The following is a 13,834-nucleotide window of genomic DNA, read 5'->3' as shown; positions in this document are numbered from 1 at the left end:
ATATTCGGTCGAGATGCCGCAGAAAATTATACTGGCCGTAACGGCACAATAAAACGAGTATACGCGAGACTCTAATTTATTGACACTCGAATAATATTATTTTAGGTAGCTCTCCTCAAAGACTAATGAGTTTCTCGTTCAAAAATGAGAAATAAATGAAGGCAATAAACAATTAGTAATTCCGTTGAATTTGTCTACAAACGTTATCGAGTATATTAAAGAAAAATAAATCTGGTAATTACTACCTAATGTTTGAAAATATTTAACAATTACTTTTCGTACAAAAGTGAAAATAAAAAATCTTTGTGGATGTTAAGTGTTAAGTGATATGAAAATATAACACTTTTATTAAGATTGTTATTGTTCTACGTTAATTTCATAAGGATTGACGGTATTGTTAAGAAATAAATAGAAATAAATCATACGTAAGCAGGAGAGGGTACTTTCATTCTCTGTAAGTAGATATAGTAGGCAATGGTCAGACACGCAAGACAGTCGTTATTGAAACTTAATCTTCAGAGGAATCATTATATATTTTTTAGCTCTATAAGAACATTCAACTATTTGTACTACCTATTTTTATATATATTTGTTTGTTTCACATAAAACGTGAATAAATGGTCTAAGGTACCGAAGATTTAATTAATTCTAAAATACGTTTATATTTATATTCCATATGATTGTATTATTCAATTATACAAATAAGCTTCAGTAAGTATTATTTACTTAATATAGCATTTCAATCGTTTACCATAATGCTTTAATTTATTATTTTCTTTTTCTACTGAATTCTGCCAATTTACATTACTAAACTATACAAACAAATTCGAATAAAGTGTATTTTATAAATGTGCACTTTAGGTAATAACTATTCCAATTAGTTACGAATAATTAATAACTCATAATCCATACTTGAATATACTACCTTTTTGATAATATTTTCAAACAGTCGAGGTTAATATGTTTATAAGAATGCTGACAATTCCATAACTTAAAAAACAATAGTTTCAAGAAAACCAATTCGAAAGTACGAGCAATTTTCATCCTCGTTACTTATTTCAAACTTACCAGTTCGATACGTGCACAAATATTCGACTTGAAACTTCTAAATGCAGCAAACTTTGCATCGATTGCAATATTTTCGATCTGCTACTAGTGGCTTCTATTAGAACCAGCCGTATAGGCGGTCGGTGTGTATCTCGTTTAGATCAATATCGGGCAGCAACCCGTGTCTGATCATGGACGTCCATATCTACTGCGAACTCGTACAGGATATTCCAGAAATTGTGTTGCAATCTTGCATCCAATGAATCAATACACGAATGTAAACCGAATACGTGCAATAATTTTTTGGTTAAACCTTGCTTTCCAATATAAGCAATTAAAGAAATATGATTATCCTGAAAATTAACGTTCACAAGAAGTGGAAACGTTGAAACAGGGCCAGACACGTTAGCCAATTTTAATTTAGAATGAAACGAGTCTGAGAAACTTTTAAATTCATTTATTTCCAGAAACGAAATATCTTGTAAAATAATTTTCAACTACTGTCCTCTTTCATTATATTATCAATATTATTTTCTGTATTATAATGTTACTCGTTTAAAGTAATAGATCTGTTGTAAATTATTGTTTCTCTTTGATACAAGCACTTGCTATGTTACATCGGTTGTACCATAATTTCTTGAACACCCTGTAGAACTCGGTACGCATTTCTCTGCGGTTGCCTTATTAACTCCGGCCACCCACTAGTAAACAAACGGTTCGGGCGCGGCTCAAGACTGCCACTCGACTCGCTATCTGACTTCGAATTCCCTAGTAACTTCGATATCTCGATGCAAACCATTGCGACTTAAGCCTTTGCGTCAAGCAAATTCATGAATCCGCGGATCGGCTTTGCGACAATTTATTAGATTTAAATTAAATCTGAGGCAATCGGTAGAACTTGAAAACAGAATACTAACGACGATTAAGACGCAAAAATTAATTTAATAAACAATCGAAGTTGAAATAATTCAGTGAATTCTAATTAACAATTGCAGAATGCCATTTGTCATTTTCAATGAACAAGCTTGCTAATATAACCATTACATGTTATACGATATCATGTTTGATATTGCCGCATCAAGTTAAATTGAGTCGAATTAAAAAATCTATAATATGAATTATACAATAATTGATATATATTGATATGATGGTTGTTACGACCATTGTGTCTTGTACATGTAAACTGATTTAAATCACTGATTGATTCTTGTTTCATACTGTTTGGTATCAACTTATTATCCTAATTTAAAAATTGACTTTCTACCGTTGTCTCTGTTTGACATCAAGAAGCCAGTCAGTTCTGTGATATAATTATTAGTGACAGGAAATAAAAGGAAGTTTTCCAGAATTAAATATACGAAGTTGTAAGTTTATTATTTCGAATAAAATTTTCAGGTGTTTCTCTTTGTTCTTATATTGAGAGCGCAGCTGAAGCTTCCGGCGAGAGCTTCCGACGATCAAGAATGTTTGACGATAAATAAAGAAACTTACATAATTTTTGCAGAGATCCGGATGATCCTTTTCCAATCCGTCGTCAAGAATCGTGACCACGACCCCGTTCCCCGTAATTCCTTCGGCCCAAGCTTCCTGCACGTTCATGTCCAATCCATTCCCCCTATTCTGAAACGACCCGTCAATATTTACGTTTCTATTATAACGCCACGACATAATTGTTCTTTCTATACATCGATATTTCAAACACGACTTATCTCTTCCGAACCAAAAATAAAGTGACGATTGAAATAGAAAAAAGATGTAATTTCAACGCTAGAAATTCGCCAATTAGACGACTATTAATTTTCATGAAAATTATATAGTAGAGATGTATCTAAATTTCGACTGATGCAGTTATAGGAATGCAATTATAGAAACGCAATTATAGAAACTATTGAATTACTCAAATTACAATTGTACTGATTAATTCATTATATTACGTTACATATATATTTCTCATTAACATTACATTTTTTTCCGTTTTATTTCCTACATATACGAGTGAACGCCTATTGAATTAGAAACAATGCAGTAAACGCATATGACAATTAAAAAATTTATGTTAAAATTTAGCGTACTCCCGTGGCTTTTTCAGACTGATCGTTTCTTGGTGTTCGCACTTTTGTCTCTCTTCCCCACCCCGTTATCTTATGTTTATACATCGTATACATTGCATTGCCTGCACCAATGTCACAGTGCGAACGACAAAAGAGACAGTGAAAAAAAGGAATCTGTTGCGCCATATCGCGCGGTCTAGTTTAGCGTTCGGCATCGAATGCTCACGCGCTGCCGCCTGAAAGTATAGCAAAATCGGCGCCGCACTGAACGTGTTAAGCAAAGATTAGGTTTTGTAACGTTCCCGTAAGAACGGACTTCGACCTCGGTTCCCCTTAAACGTTCGCCGGTTAGACAGCAGAAAATCGAAATTAACTAACCAAGTACCACATCTGTGACCACCTCTCGTCGTTCAGGATCGTGTGGAGATTGGACGGACCACGTTTGATCAGATCCCGTTTCGTTCGCGATTTAACACGCTGTTGCTCGGCCCGGCGCACCCTGCGGTCCTGTAGCAGCCTCCCGTGAATCCCTAGATGCGGCTCCGCCGACCTCTTCACCACCGACGTGTGCACCATGTGGTACCAGTCGTCGACTATCTGCAACAGAAAGAAGATTCGCCGATCGGTTAACGAATTTTCGCCTAGAAGTATGTTGATCGATATCGCTTAGAGCGGATAAATCAATTTCAACCCTTAACACGTTAAGCGCCATGCAAATCTTAAGCGTTTTCCCATAGTTTGTCTTTTGTAGCGAAGGAAAGCAGGAATAATTATGAATCGTTCGGTGTTGCAACGTTCGCGTTACACTGTTATCAACTTAGTTGCGTTGTTAAACATTTTTATTTCTTTTTTAGTCATTCAGAAGCGTCAGTCACCGGTGATTGACATGGCGCTTAACGTGTTAACCTCTTGTCTTACGTGGAAAGCTTGATACTTTAAATTAAATATTCATCATAAGATTTAATCTACTTGCATATTATTTTTCTGTTCTACGTTGAAATAAAACGATGCAATTCTGTTATTTCTATGGAAGATTCAGAATAAACGCGTAATGTAATTTTGAGAGCGGTTGTAAAAAAGTAAAATAATTCTGTTTATTCCAACGTAACGTAGGTTTTACTTTCTTTCTTAAAACTACAAAAATTGTTGTTAACGTTAGTATAAGCTTGTATACTTCCATTTAAATGACTTAATCTAGATACAGTTTAACGCGACGTTTTACTAATTTAGACGAAATCATTTGAGAAACATTAAATTTGTGCTTCGCGTATAACGTGATTATGATATTATGAATAATCACAGAACGAAATTGCTAAAATACATAACTATTGCAATGAAATTGAAGTTAAATAAGTATGCCCGGTTATAGGGCGTAGCAAAGAGGTTAAAGGTTATTGCGCGATATTGTTACAAAATCGCGAGCTGTCTGGTGCTCCACGGTGCATAAATTTTGTCGGTCTTTATACTCGCGAGCGTTCCACGCTGTAATTTACACGGAGTCGCGTGGCTTGTATTTCTAGTCGTTGAAATAATATTTGCCAAGATTTACTCCGCCTAGTTTTGCGGCTGAAACGCGGCACGAATCTCTGCGCGTCTTCTAATTTCGCTGAATCGTCGTGACATTTCGGTGCCACGGGGAACATTCACGCAGCCACTTCCATGTCCCCGCGTTTCGTTAATTGTGTTTGTGTTTTTAATATGGGATATGATATGAAATGTCGTCCGTGAACGTCAACATTTGCATTTTTAATGCGAGGTCTCTCTCCAAGCATCACGCACTCGGAATGTGGAAAAAACTGCGTTTATAACGTGGACATTTAAAGTTGAAAAAAATCACTCGAAGGAAGGACAAATATTACCGAGCTTAAATTAGATGATACGTATGATAGTCATAATGATAATATAATAATATAGTAATATAATAATATAATAATGTAGACAGTGATATAAAGGACACAAAATACAGAAACAATAGTGAATAGCAAATATTTAACACGTCGACTGCTGAATCAGGAGCCATAAAAGTCCAATAAAATCGTAGTAGCGTATTTAATGGCACGGAAACTGAAAACTTCGTGAAATACAATTCCAAACGGAACAGCAATTCATTGAACGAAGCAGGAACTAAGAACTTCAGATTTGCTACATTAATTTCTTCATTTATCGCTTGCACTGCATAATTCTGGCGCGATTCGGAACACTAAATGTATCCTGGTAAAAATAAAATGTCAAATCTCAAGCAAAAGATAGTATAATTTACTCGTGATTAACAGTTGAAGCATAATAATCGCCGAATTTAAAAGAACAATTCTCGAATCTCTTCTTAGAGAACAGTTTCAGATAATGGCCGAAACGTCGCAGGAAAATGAATGATAAGGATTTACCCGAAGCAAGAATTTCCGACAGAAACTTCGCGCGCTTTGCATGGTTTTTCATTAAAGAAAGAAGTCCCGTCGCTTCTAGATCGAGACGAAGCGGTACACGCCTCGTAAAATAACATTACTTGATGCACAAGTTTGTTCTACGGCGCGGCGATACGCAGAACTGAAAATATACGCCGAAGGAGTAATGATAAATGCGAGAAGTTGGAAAACAGCTGTTAGGCGCGAGCTTCTTACCGTTCCTCCCCTTATGACAAACTACGGTACATTTTTTTCGAGTTACACGTCTGTTTGGTCCCGCGAGTAAGATACGGTATCTTGCATTTTAAATTATTTTCCAGTGTACGGAAGAATGAGACGAAGCGTGCGCGCCGAGGGACTGTCCCGTTCTTGCAAAAAAGAAGCAAGCGTGATTAGACGAAAATAAAAGCTTGAAATTTATGTTCCTCTCGAGAATAAATCTCGCAGAATTCTTCATGGAATATTCGAATAGTACCTTTAGCAAAATTAATGTGTCTCTTTGACTGAGATATTTTGTTAACTTTATTAAACGAGCACATTTATTTGTAAATAAAATGTCTTTATTACGCGGTGTACAGTATTGTGCGGTGGTAAGTTTATATAAATCACTGATACATTTTTCTTGATATTACGGCCCCGCGGACGGCGAAATTCTCTCGTGCCTTCCTGTACGAATTGTTTTGCAGCGCGAGGTTGAAGAGATAACCCGCGTTTACGTCAGAATCGCCGCAAAAACCGGGCTCCGCGAACAATAAAATTCGTCTGTGGCGGGTGCTTCGTTCTATCTGCTTGTTGATTTTAATATTACCAAGCGGGAAATTAAATTACAGTGGCAGTTGCCGAGGGAAAAATACAATTAGACAAGGAATAATCGGAGCACATCGCGGAAACCTGTAATTCCTTCGCGGTTTTCGTGAAATACCCTTTACCGTCTCCTTTTTCATCCTCTTTTTTACGATACTACTTACTCATCTAGTTCGCAAAAAGAACATGCTGCGCGCAATAAAGCACTCACGCGAAAATAGGTCGAAGATGTAAACTAGTAGAACTCATAGTAATACAATATAGGAAGTTCCAATTGAAATACATCAATTTCGCGACTCTTATTTTCACGGTAGACTTCAAAGAGTATCATTTCAACTGAACTATATTAACTTTATTATAATAGACTTTGTTTCTTGCGATACAAGAGTGTCAAGTGTACATCAAAAACCTTTCGCTATAAATCTTGGAGTCAGAAAAAGAAGCAGTATTCCAAATCAAAAAACTCATTGCAATTTCAAAAATATCAATTTTCCAACATGTATTCATCAACGTTCTCCTTCTTTCACCAAGAACTCTCTACCCCTGAACTCCCGACCTCTCCATCCCGATCAGCCGGCAGACGCGCATCATTCCGGTTGACGCAATCGTTTACGCGCGACCGAGTAATTTGAATAATCGAAGGATTCGGTGGTCGGGGCACGGTAAACACGTCTTCGCCCCCATCAGTCTTCGTCCACACGCGACGCCCCCCTTCATTTGCGCGGGCAGACTTTCGATTGTCTTTCTCGGCGGCGGCGAACAGGGACATTTCAATATCCGGCGGTCGATTTGAATCTCGGCGCTGGTACCGCGTCTACGCGGCCGCGATCCCCTCTGACCTCCGCCATCGCCGGCAAACAGGGATCCAAACTGTCCTTTGACTTGTAAATCCTCAGTCGAACTGGATACTTTTGTTTCTTCCATTCGCCGGTTCCTTTATAGCAACTCATCTTCTGACGAGTGACTAGAAATGGTCGAGACATCTCGAAAGGTTTCACGGAGACATCGGGAAGCTTGCGTTCAGCTTGCCGCCACATTTGCTTCATCGCGGGACACTTGATCAGACGGTATTTCAAAGAGGACACGTTCGGCCTGGCCTCGCCGACGTCGTCGATGTTGAACGAGCCAGATGGCTTCCGGTAAGAACTGCTACCCAGCGCAGCGAAACTCGCTCTGCCGATAAGCTCTTCACTTGTTTTAGCTCCTAACGGCAGCTGGAAGCTCTGCTTCTTTTTGTCGTCGAAGCTGACGACACGCGAGCTCGAGGAAGACGGTGTCTGCCATGCTTCCTTGGAGTTATGGCAGTTTAGGTTGGGGTTTGGCTGGGTCTCCGAGAGTGGAGATTGTTTTGGGTGTTGTATTAGATCTTTCAAGAGGATCTTTCTTGCTGGCGGTCGGAGCTTTGGCCTTGGTTTGATCGATCTCTCGTAGGGAATGAAAACTTCAGTGCCGTGTACGGTAACGTGGCGGCTGATTTTCGCTTGATTTTTCTCGGACCAGTGATTAGGACTAGGAGGGAGCAAGTATGATTGCGCTTCGTTCTCTAATTCTGACGTTGGATCACAATGTTGCGAACATTCGGAATTTTCTGGTTTGCGGGTTTGGAGAGATTTGCTCTTCCATACGCGAGAAATCAGACCTATTATCGAGGAACATTTTTTTAAGTTGGAACAATGGGATTTACATTCTTCGGGCGATGCTTCATTGAGATTCAAACCGCACAGTTTAGCTACTTTATCTAGGAGAGATTGAGATTTTTGTTGATCACACGAGGCTTTGCCTTGATTCATAGACGCTGGAGGTTTTCTGACATTGAATACTGTATGTGAACATTGCGGACGATTCGATGCGTTGTTTTGTTGTTTGACATTTGTTGCTGATTTGCTGCAAATAGACTGCTGATTTGAGGAATGACATTTTTGTTGGTTCGAAGACAGTGAGGAATCAGTATACTTTGGAAGTTGGTGAGGTTGATTTTGTTGACGTTGATAAGAATATGTCTCTTCTGGATATTGTTGTTGCTGTTGATCGTGATGATGTTGTCGTTGTTGCTGTTGTTCATAGTTCTGATGTTGTTGTTGTTGTTGTTGATCGTGATGATGTTGTGGTTGATATTGATGCTGCTGCTGTTTCTCATGATAATGATGATGATACTGTTGATCACGATCATCTAGTGGGTGATGTTGTTGCTGCTGCTGCTGCTGTTGTTGTTCTTCATAATCATGACGTAATTGCTGTTGCTGATAAGTATAATGACTTTGACATTCTAAATATTTCGGTTCACGTTCATGTTGCTCTCGATAACATTGTTGCCGTTGCTCTTGTTGTTGTTGATGACGACAATGATACAGTTTCTGCCGTTGCTGATTTTGAAAGTGATGTTCTTGAATTGGATCTTCATACGATTGAGCGTAGCAAGATGTAGTCGACTGATATTGTTCTCCGTTGTGTTCCTGTTGCATTGATAACTCTGATGGCTCATTATACTTGCATTGTGCAGATCGCGATGGCCGCTCCTGAGATCCATACTCCTGTCGCTTCGAAGACTTCGGTGATTCATCGTACCCGTATCCCACAGAATCCTGCTGTTCCCTAGAATCGTAATATTGTTTTTGTTCGGACACCTCTTCACGCTGATCACAGTGGCTCGATGAATCCTTGTAATTATGTCGCGTCACTTGATAACGGCGTTGTTTAGGAGTGTGTTCTTGCTGCTTACAAGATTCCGACGCTCGACTATTATTACGCTCTAGAGAATCTTGTTGTTGAGAACAGCTCTCAGGTTTATTTGAACAATTCGATGGCTCCAGCCCTCGCGCCGCTTCCCGTGATTCACTCCGTCCACAGTTTGCGGACTGACGTTGCTCTTGCTTAGAAAAGCGTTCCCGTTGTTTAGGATCCTTTGGTGATTCATCGCCGCTGTGTCTATACACCGTGTCTTGACTGTAGTACCTCGCAGCTTTAGTCACACGTAACGAAGATATTTTATACTTCAACCGGAAGCATTCGGAATTCAAACCTTCCACGTAATTTCGATCGTTACTCGTATCTATCTTTCGTCCATTTTTGGCAACTTCGTTAGATTCATTCAAAGACTTCGAGAAACTCGATTTTGTAGAACGTGTCATTTCACTGCAATATGTTTTCATTGATCTTGGAGACGTTTGTTTCTTAATAGATAATTTTGTACGCGACCCATAGTTTCTTACTAATTCGGAATCGGATAGTCCGTGATCGAATACGTAGTTTGAAAGTTGCTCGATCGTCGACCTGTTTATTACACGTCGCGGGAAAGAGATCTTCAAAGGTTTATTTAATATATTCATCTCGGAAGATTTCTGTTTTACGAGAAGCTTTGTTCCCCGCAATCCGGCTTTCCCATGCGAAAATACCTGGCCCCGGAAATTCTTTCTCGAAACGCTCTTCCTCTCCTTCGCATTGTTAAATTGCAAGCGTGGCTCTCCGCTCTTTCGCAGCGTCGGGTTCGCTTTTGAAGGCACCTATCGTGAAGACAGTCCTTTTATTTAGCGGAGTACTTTTGGTACTCAATTCACGAGAATCAAATGAAGTGTTATTCTATATTAGATTTTTATGTAAATAGAAATGTACGAGTTAACTAGTGAAAATTCTAGGATTGGCTAGAAATTTATTTCCTGCATCATAGGTTTTCGCTGTTACAATGCTAATTTAAAACCATATTAGACTTCAGTAAAATCGTTTGTCTCATTTTATCTTATACATTTCGGGGCCTTATAAATGCGTAAAATCTACTGTGTCCTTTCTCCTCCGATTATGAGAAAAATGATTCTTCGATTAACAAACTTTTCAAAAAATTCTTTTCGAACATCTATAACTCTTTGCTCGTTTGTCCCGCCTCAAATATACAAAATTCACTGACAGCTTAGTTTGATAAGGCATAAAAGTTTATTCATACGGGAAGAAGTCACAGGAAAATAATCTTTTCCGTTGGTGGGAATTCTAAAGAGTAAAAATTGTATACAGCCAAAGAGAGTGGGCAATTATTACGTAATTAACAAGAAACCTGATACCTCCTCGTGGATGCTGAAGAGACTTGTTAAGAAGCCGTACAATATCGTATTTGATCTTGTCCCTCCGGCAGTCGATTCATTGTCAAGCAAATCTGTTTTTAATTGCAGAGTTTCGTCGAGAGGTCTCTAGAGTATTACAATAAGTCGGGACATCGATGATGCCTCCCGATAAGAATGGGCCTGTAGGTGTACCTTCCGCAGGAAAATCGCGAGCGTCTCCCGTAACTACTCGTCGATGCGACCAAGGACGAGGACCGCGCGTCTTCTTGCTTCTTTTCAATTTCCCTCGCTTTTCAATGTTTCTCTCAATCTTCGCACGTAATTTTTTTTTTCTTCTCGGTACTCTACATTAATCAGGGAGCGGAAAAACGCGGAGGATTCGCTGTTTCTGAGGTTAATTGTCCGTTCGATTCTTCGAAGATCGTGATTCTGCGCAGTGATTTATGGGTTCGATACTGTTCTAACTTTAGCGGAGTTTATGGACGAAGTATTGGATTGTTACGACATGATTAATTTAAATGAGGTGAAAGATTGTGTAAGAGGTTACTGGAATTTTTGATTTGATGGGGTAGAATATGAATGTAGCTCTGTAAATTTTACTGGTGAATTTAGTTTAGAAATAACGATCGAATTCGCGAATCGATGCAAACTCGATTGGCATAATGAATAAACGTTAATGTTGATTTTAAATGATATGTATAATAATTTCTTTCGAATGAAATCTAATAAAGTTGAAATAGAAATTTTACTTCGTCGTTAATAATTTATCGAGCAAGAGACAAATTATAGGTACATTCTCTTTGCTCCAAAATGTAATAACTGATAACAGAATAATATTTAATTCCAATTCGAAACGAGTAATATTCATGTTCGTTAAATTCTATTTAAAACCTTCGCCACGAGTCTGACGCGTTAAGGCAGAGGGTTAATTAATGTCGAGTAGCGATAGAAGCAACCAGTGACAAATTTTGTATTATTGCTTTTAATATTATATATTGCTTTTAAATTAAGAGCAGTGACAAGTGTTGTATAATTAATAAGAAGAAACTATTAACGCGACGAATAAACGCTCGTTAACGCCGCCGAATCAACTGGTTCCAGCGTAAAAATTAAAAGGTCGATCCGGAAGCTCCGATCTATTCGCGGAATCCGGTGCGGTATCCGGTGATAATACAATCAGCTCGTACGCGAAGAGTTAAAATCCGGCGAAACTTACGGCACCGTAGGACATTTCGGAATCCAATCGGAGATTGCTTTAGTTCCGCGGGGCGAGTTCATCTTCGATATCTGGCCCAACATACGCAGACACTGATCGATCTGATTCATCAGCCGGTTTGGCTTACGCTCGGTGCAGAACTCTCACGACGGTATTCCCCGATAAATTCCGCTTTGCGAGTCGACGACGCGACACGAGCGAACGGCGCACGTAATTGCGAAGCGTTTACACGACGCTCCCGCATAAATTGGAATCTTTGCCCGTAACGAGATCCCGGTGTTTATCCTGGTTTATCGCACACTGGATTTTTGATTATGCCCACGAAACGAATGAGGCAAATAGTAAACCGAAAGAATTGCTTTTCCGAACGATATAGACGCGTCTCCTAGCGGATTAAACGTGGAACTCTTGAGAGAAACGTTTCTTGAACCACCGAATGAAAATACTTTGATGGTTAAAATAAAAGCACCGGTGGTTGATCGGTTCAGACAAATTTTCTGCCTGAATAATAGTAAACGCTTGCTTCTTTATCGAATGAAGAGACTATGCGTGGAAATGTTGTTGAAATTTCTTATATTATATAGCAAAGCGAACTTTCTCGAAATAGTTGTATTATCGAAATTTTATGAATATTGAATGAATAAACAGTAATAGAAGCAAATCATTTCGTGAAGACAGAAAGTGATGAATTGGCATCCCTAATTAATTTTGAACAGAAGTACGTGAAAGTCATAGTCTGTTTTTTTATCAAAAATTCAAAATCCCATTTCAATAAAGAATTCGAAGCAAATATTTTGCTAGTAACGGTTTAATATTTCTAAATAAACAATAACAAAAGCGATCCGTTCTATGAACACAGAGAAAGATCAATTATTATTTTTCGCCCCCTAATTAATATTGAATAAAAAACAGATTTCTCGCAATCTTCAAGAATTTCATAAAAGAAGTAGAAATCTACTAGAAGCTACAATTTCTTTCGTCGTCGGTTAAAAGTTCGAAATAAAATTTCCACGAATAGACGGGGAAAAATATTTTAGCAGTGATGCGTCTATACAGGAATTGCCAGGGCGATTAAGATTCCCGGTATCTGATTTGATTTCCATTACTATAACTCCGACGTGGAGTTTGAGTTGCGACGCAGCGTTCGCCCATTGATCGATTACGACGTCGATGGCACCGTACCAAAACCGATTCATTAAGGACAGTCTTGTGTTAGCTCGCGCGATCTGGAAAGTCATGTGCGAGCGGTGATTGCTGAATTTGCAATTAACCGCCGGGATGCCGCGACGTCGCCTCTTCGAACTAAATCGAAACTTCGAAAGGATGTCTGAAACTTCGCGTCCCGCGTTTGTGTACGAGACCGCAAACTGTTTTCCAGAGATATGAATCGCGAGGCATGATCGATGATGACCCGTCGTTATCCATGTACGTCCTGCGACAGAGAATCTTCATCGATGAAATTCTTGTGCATCTTGCTGATTTAACGCGTCAAGCGCCACGAAAATCTTAAGCGTTTTCCCATAGAGTTCGTCTTTTGTAGCAAAGGAAAGCAGGAACGATTATGAATTGTTTGCGTTACACTATTATCAACTTAGTTGCGTTGTTAAACATTTTTTTCACATCGGTTGTCTTGTATGTTGCGATTGGTTCTTAGTCATTCAGTCACCGGTGACTGACATGGCGCTTAACGTGTTAAAATATACTAATCATTCACGTATAGTTAGAAATATATTTTGAAGTCAAATGTATCATAATTATTTCACTGATTCTATTCTCTAATTATACTATAGACGTAGAATGTAAATTTATACGTAAACATCAATTTTTAAAGATTAATTCGTGAACTGGAAGAAAATAAAAATTTCATTGTTTTATCAAAGGACTTCGGGTTCGACGTCGAACAGGGAAAACGAGGGAAATTAAACAAACAACCTCATTAAACTGCACTAAACTCTTAATTACTAAATTAGCGGTGAATGAATAATAATGTGAAGTTTGAAGACCCTTCACTCCACTTGCACCGAGTTTAGGTCGGCGAAATAACGACGAGTTTCCTCGGGACGGAAAAAACTAAATATAAATTTATTTATTACAAGTCTGTTTACATGATTTTTTCATAATTATACAAATTCTGGAATTAATATTCTCACACGTAACTTGAAGAGCGTGGAAGTTGCAAATACTGAAGAGAGATAGTGGTATGGAATTTTTGAGGAGGTGCAGGATAGCGGAGTCGTAATTAATTGCTAACCGATGTCCCCGTTG

At 38.7% G+C, this 13,834-nt stretch overlaps 1 protein-coding gene across 2 annotated transcripts in view; it reads right to left on the bottom strand.

Moving 5' to 3' along the window:
* LOC116429047 (furin-like protease 1) overlaps positions 1–13,834 on the bottom strand; it is a 312,518-nt gene that overhangs the window by 50,657 nt on the left and 248,027 nt on the right. For both annotated transcript variants that reach the window (XM_031981433.2, XM_031981432.2), the window contains exons 3-4: positions 3,477–3,695; positions 2,539–2,667 (exon numbers count right to left, since the gene is read on the bottom strand). In XM_031981433.2, coding sequence (XP_031837293.1) covers positions 2,539–2,667; positions 3,477–3,695 — 348 coding nt within the window. The remainder of the gene's footprint in view (positions 1–2,538; positions 2,668–3,476; positions 3,696–13,834) is intronic.

Source organism: Nomia melanderi, chromosome 14, assembly GCF_051020985.1.
Source record: "Nomia melanderi isolate GNS246 chromosome 14, iyNomMela1, whole genome shotgun sequence".
Lineage (NCBI taxonomy): Eukaryota > Metazoa > Arthropoda > Insecta > Hymenoptera > Halictidae > Nomia > Nomia melanderi.
The sequence above is the reverse complement of the archived record's forward strand: the minus strand, read 5'-3'. Positions and strand labels throughout refer to the sequence as shown.